Source organism: Vanellus vanellus (assembly GCF_965231255.1).
Source record: "Vanellus vanellus genome assembly, chromosome: 26".
Taxonomy (NCBI): Eukaryota; Metazoa; Chordata; class Aves; order Charadriiformes; family Charadriidae; genus Vanellus; species Vanellus vanellus.
In genome coordinates, this window is record NC_138931.1 from 5,944,205 (window position 1) to 5,950,148 (window position 5,944).

At 60.6% G+C, this 5,944-nt stretch overlaps 1 protein-coding gene across 1 annotated transcript; it reads right to left on the reverse strand.

Annotated features, from left to right (window-relative positions):
• Positions 1-692: 692 nt before the first annotated feature.
• On the reverse strand, positions 693-5,677 carry LOC309681888 (uncharacterized protein C2orf42 homolog; the record flags this gene model as incomplete). Its single annotated transcript, XM_082495857.1, has 5 exons — positions 693-1,101; positions 3,440-3,602; positions 3,681-3,781; positions 4,391-4,498; positions 5,503-5,677. 5 exons carry the CDS (start codon positions 5,675-5,677, stop codon positions 887-889), a joined length of 762 nt encoding a protein of 253 aa, XP_082351983.1. The 3' UTR covers positions 693-886.
• Positions 5,678-5,944: the final 267 nt, after the last annotated feature.

The following is a 5,944-nucleotide window of genomic DNA, read 5'->3' on the forward strand; positions in this document are numbered from 1 at the left end:
ACTGGGGGCTTACTGGGAACGACTGGGAGCTCGCGCTGGGGGGGGGGGGGGAGGTGTGCGGATAACACCGTCTGTCTCTGCAGGTCCCGGAGCCGCCCCCCCCCCCGGAGTGGTCCCAGTGGTGTCACCGCTGTGAAGGTCAGTGCTGGGGGGGGGCAGAGATGGGTCCCAGTGCTGTTACTGGGAGTCCCTGGACCCTCCCCCATTTCCCCCCCCCCCCCATCCCCGGTGGTGTCTGACTCAGTCCTGGGGGGGTCCTGGACCCCCTCCCCCCCCCCCCCCCCCCAAAGTGGTGTGCGGCTCTGTTTTGGGGGTGTGGGGGTCCCCAGTGCTGTTACTGGTGTTACTGGGAGATGCCCCCCCCAGCCCAAAGTGGTGTCCCCGGGGGTGTTTTGGGGTTGGGGGGGGGGGGTCCTGGATGGCCCCCCCCAGCCCCATGTCTCTCTTTTCAGCCCCACAGGTTGTTCCGGAGGATGGAGCGATGGAGAGAGGCGCAATGGGCGGGTGAGTTATCGTTCGTTTCCCCCCCCCCAGTGCTGGGGGCTCCCACCTTTTGGGGGGGGGGGGGAGGGGCGCTTTTCTTTGCGCTCCCCCCCCCCCCCCCCCCCCGGTCCTTGTGCAGCTCCCGGAGTGAACTGGGTGGGACCCCCAGAGCCCACTTAGGGGGTGGGGGTGGCTTTAACCCCCCCCCCCCCCCCCCCGAACCTTTGTGGGACCCCCGTATTTCTTGGGGGGGGGGGGATGCACAGGGTGTACCCCCTCCCCCGCGGTGGGGACAGGGATGCTCCGGGTCCCCCGTGAATGGGAATTGCTTTTATTTTCCAGGTGCTTCCGGAGGAAGGGGGGGGGGTGTGTGTCTGTGCGTGTCCGTACCCCCCACCCCCAGTCAGGGGAAGGCGATGGCGGTGAGCGGGGGCAGCTCCAGGGGGGGGTCGGCGGCGGCGGGGGGGGGCGGGCGGTGGTGGGTACCGGGTTGGCGGGCGCTGTGGTGACCGTACTGGAATTTGATGCGGAGTTCGCCGATGCGGGACCGCGGGAGGATGTTGGGGATCCACTCGATGATGAAGGGGGTGGGCTCCTTCTGGGTGGGGGACGTGTTCCCTGCGGGGGGAGAGAGAGGAGAAAGGGGGGGGGGTGTCAGAGATGGAAGAGTGTTTCCAGCCCGAAATTGTCACCGCTTCCCGCAGCGTTCCAAATTGCCAACGCGATGTCCTCCCCGCAGCGACAGCGGAGGGTTATTTCGTGCCACGGAGGTCCCGTTGGATGGAAATGAGGGAGATTTGAGGAGTTTTGGGGCTGACGGCGGTGACCCGGAGGAGTTTCTCGCCCCGGAGGTGGCGGCGGCTTCTGGGGATGGAGCGGGTGAGCGGAATCCTGTGGGTCCCCCTATTATTTTGGGGGGGGTCCCTGAAATATTGGGGGTGCTCTATGGTGGGGGGTTATTGTCCCGCTGCCCTTTTTTTGGGGGGGTTATGGGGGGAGGGAGTAATTGTAACGGAATAAGTAGTTGTGGGTCCCTCTGAACAGACCGGGGTGGGGGTGTCCCCCTGAAATCTGGGGGTGAGTCTGTGGCCCCCCTGGTTGTTTTGGGGGGGGGAGTGCTGGGGTGGGTTTTTTCCCCTTTTCAGTTTGGGGGGGGTGTGGGGTGATTGTGGGTGTGGGATGAAGGTTTGGTGGTGAGTTTTGGGGCTTTCTTTGGAGTGTGAGGGGGCGGTTCTCCTTTTTAATTAGTGGTTAATAGCGGGGGGTTTGCAGGTCTCTGGGGCGATTTGGTTTTTTTGTTCCTTTTAGGGTTGGGGGTTTTGTTTCCCCCCTCTGTAATGACTGTGGTTAACTGTGGGTCCCCGGAGCAGTGTCGAGGATGAAGGTTTGGTGGTCAGTTGGGTGTTTTTTTTTTTCACTTTTTAATTACTGTGTTTAATTGTGGGTATTTTGGAGGGGAGTTGTGGCTTTTTTTGTCCCGTTTAGTGTAGGAGGGGGGTGTTGTGGCCCCCTCACCCTAGTACCGGTGTGTCATTGTGCCTCTGGAGCAGTGGGGATTTTGTTTTTCCTTTTTAGTGGGGGGGGGGTCTGTACCCTCTCCCCTCTTTTGTGTTTAACGGTGTTTGTCGTGCAGGTCCCCGGAGCGGTGACGGAGGGGGAGGATGTGCTGGTGAGTCTCTTATTTCCCCTGGAGCTGTGCTGGTTTGAGTGTCAGAAGACTAATTTTTGTTTGTAATACTTGAGAAGAATGCACTGTGGGAATTTGTGACAACAGTGCCTTTGCAGTTTCTGTGTCCCCAGGGGTGAGGAGGAGGAGGAGGGAGACCTGGGCGCCGGCCCCATGGTGCTGCTGAGCTGAGATGGTCCCGTGGATGTGAGTTTTGGTGTAAAGGAGAGCTTTGTGGTGAAGTTTGCTCTCTGCTGGGATGGCAGCGATCCTGAGGACTTTGCAGCCCTGCTGCTGGATTCTTCCCTTCCTCCTGAAGCATCCAACTCTTTGCTGTCCATGGCTTGTTGTGGATGGAATGGGCTGAGTATAATCTCTGTGGGGGGGACCCAGGTTGGTTCTGGAGTGTTATTAATGTTAATTGTGTAATGTTAATGTAGTAAGTGTGTTTGTAGTACTTGACCTGCTGTGGGGCATTGTGTTTTTTTTTCCTGGTTTCCCCTTTCCTGAGGGAGCCCCCTGGGGTGATGGAGGGATTGTCTCAATGGCTGTGGGTCACTGTGATGTTTCTTTTTTCCCTTTTAGTGGAGTTTTAAAGTTGTGGGTGTGTTTTGTAGCTTGGGCTTTGTGTGGTGGCAATTTTCCCTTGGATGTGTGGGGAGGGGGCTGCAGGGTCTGGGAAAACCTATCTCAAGTGTTTGAGATTATTTTTTTTTGGGTGGGGGGTGGGCAGCACCATCGAGCTGTGGCTGGGGGGGGGTGGGACCACCCCCCCGGGGGGGGGGGGGAGGAGGGACCCGCCCCCCCCCTCCCCCGGGGGGAGGAAGGCCCTCCCCTGGGGGGAGGGATTTCCCCCCTGGGTGGGGGTGAGGAGGGAGGGCCCCTTTGGGCTTCGGGGCCCCCCCTGAGGTGGGGGTCTGAGGGGGGGGGGCCCTTTGGGCTTCGGGGCCCCCCCTGAGGTGGGGGTCTGAGGGGGGGGGGCCCTTTGGGCTTCGGGGCCCCCCCTGAGGTGGGGGTTGGGGGAATAAACCCTGGATAAGAAAGACCCCTGGGGGGGAGCTTCTTGCTGGGACCCCCCAGTCCCGGGCACAGGGGAACAATGCAGCACTTAGAAGAACTGCGGGGGGGTCTCGCTCCCCCCATGCTCTGCAGGGGTCTTGGTCCAGCAGGATGCTCCCTGCCTGGGGGGAGAGTCTTTGTGGGAGGACAGTGAGCTCCCGTGGGGCCCCCTCAAGTCCAGGCTGGGCCAGGAGGTGTGCCTGGGGGGGGGTCACAGGTTGCCCCACTCACCCACTTTGAGGAAGGTCTGGAGCTCCAGGGGCCGGATGGCTGGCTGCTTCTCCAGGGGGCTGTACGCTTGGGCGATGCTCTCCACCTCCACCTTGGGACACCTGAAGAGTTCGTAGGACCCATCGCGGTTCTGGACGAAGCTGCGAGTGACCTCCAGAGGCAGCTGCAGGCAGGCATGGGAGCAGCCGGGTGAGAGGCTGGGGGCACTGGGGGAGGCCGGGGGGGGCCCTCCCCCTCTTACCTCAGGTGTATCGAAGATCTGCTTGACCTGCAGGACGTTGGTGATGTGCCATGTGTACTTGGAGAAGGTGCCCAGGGGAAGGGCGTCCTTGCGGACAAAAGCTGCCGGGAAGGAAAGGACAGGGAGGGGAGGATCATCTTCCTGCTGCGCTCTCTTCCTTTGCTTCTGTGGCTCTCTCTGCTCTGTGGCTACCTGCCTCAGCTGGGAGGGGGCCCCGGGGCCGGAGGGTTGGGCTCGGTCCTTGACTCTGTGGGACTCTCGCTCCAACGTGGCTCCTACACTGAGTGAGAACCGGCACCGGGCTCGGCTAAGTAGCTCTGGCTCTGCCTGCGCTGACGCTCGGTGAGGGGGATGGTGGCGGTGGTCCTGAGGTCTCGCTGCTGCGGAGATGGTGACGGGTGTTCCTGCAGCACCGCCACGATGCGTTTAACTTTGCCGAGAGCCCTGAGCCGGTGCTTTGGCTCTGGTCTTAAGCTCTGTGCTATGGCAGCGTGTAAAGCAGCGAGGGCTGAGAGCCCCCCTTGGCGCGGAGGCTGCACTCGGTCACGGCCACGGGGTTAAGTCCCCTACTCTGCTGCAGAGAGGGGAGAAAAGCTGCTGGGAACAACTGGGGAGGGAAGAGTCTTCCTCTGGGAGCTTTCCTCCTACAGCCGCCTCCTTTAACCTGTGGGCAGAGGGTTTTCTCTCGTGTAACTGTGTGTGTCTCTTACCTGTCGTGGAGTTGGGCAGACGCTTCTTTGTGCTCCCGCTGGAGATCCTCTGCTGCAGCGCATCGAAGAAAGCCTGAGGGATGTGGAACACCAGCGGCTCCGGTTTGCCTGTGCGGGTGGGAGGGAGAAGACAGGGGGTGACCCTGGATGTGACCGAGAGGTGCTCCCCCCTACCCCAATTCACCGAGAGAAGCAGAGGAGGGGAGAAGAGACTTATGAGTTCAGAGGGAACTAAACTACTTTAATCAAATACTAATAAAATAAAAAGAGCACAATGAAATATATACAAAATTGTCTCAAGCTCCCGGGATGGGAGCGCCAGCGGGAACTAGGGAATACCCAGACTCGATTCAGCGATGGATGGGAACTGGATTGGGGAGTGGGAGCAAAGCTACATGAACAGCCGCTCCTCCTCGGCTGTGGGCATTGAAGAAAGGGACTGACCCTTTGGTCCCTCAGCTTTTATACTGAGCAGGAGGCAGAGGGGAGGGAATACCCTCTTGGGCAGTTTGGGGGTCTTGGGCAGTTTGGGGGCACCTGCCCTCTCCCCTCCTCCCCCCGCATGGGACCCCACTATGCTTTTGTGCTGCCGCCCCTCTACTGGGGGGCATAACAGTTTGCTGACTGTGGGTGTTAAGAGCCTCTCTGCATACGCTTCCGTGGCATCAGCCATAAACACTGTTCTTACCACTCCGAGAGCGGACAGTGTCTGCACAACGTCCTGTTGATTTCAGCAGTGAGAAGAGGCTCAGCTAAGACGCAAAGCGCTGAACAAAATTGGTCCTGTTTTCCCAACCCCACCTAGTCCTGTGAGGGGCAGGGGTTGGCCTTGGGGCTCCTCCTGGGTCCCTTCCAACTTGATGTACTCCATCATCTGCCTCTGCATTACCTTCCCCCTGTGCTGTCGGGGCTCCGGGTGACAGCCCTGCCTCTGCGAGGGGACCTGCCCCAGGGGACCTCATCCCAGGGAGGGCAGCGGGGTGGCTGTGCCCCCCTGAGGTTTTTCGGTCGCTCTTTGCTGAGGGGGCAGTGACACTGCTGCTGCCTGGTGGCCATGTAACTGTCCTGAAGAACCACAGGCTCGTGAGGTTGGAAAAGACTCTTAAGATCACCGAGTCCAACCATGAACTGAGCACACCAGACCAGGGCTGGTGCTGCCGGCAGCTTGCCCGAGAGCAGCGTCGTTCCTGCAGCTCTGCCGCCTCGCAGGGTGGACAGGGGGTTGTCTTCCATGACAAACACAACGCTCTTAACGTTGCTTGTAAAGAGCTGCTTCCCTCCCTGCATCGGTCGGGGTCCCTGGCATGGGTCGGGGTCCCTCGCTTTAGGTGAGCGCCTGCGCGCCTCTCCCAGCAGCCAAGAGCCGTATCGCGTCCAGCCCAATAAAGACTTTTACAGACCTCACACAAGCTGCCGCCTCCGTCTGGAGGATGTACCCCACCGCCCGCACCGGTCCCTCGCTGGGGATGCGGAGTGGCGCAGGTGAGAGGTGTTCCAACCACAACTCATCGCTGTATGTGCACGGCGAGTGCCTCGGCCCTGCCTTTGGGGCAC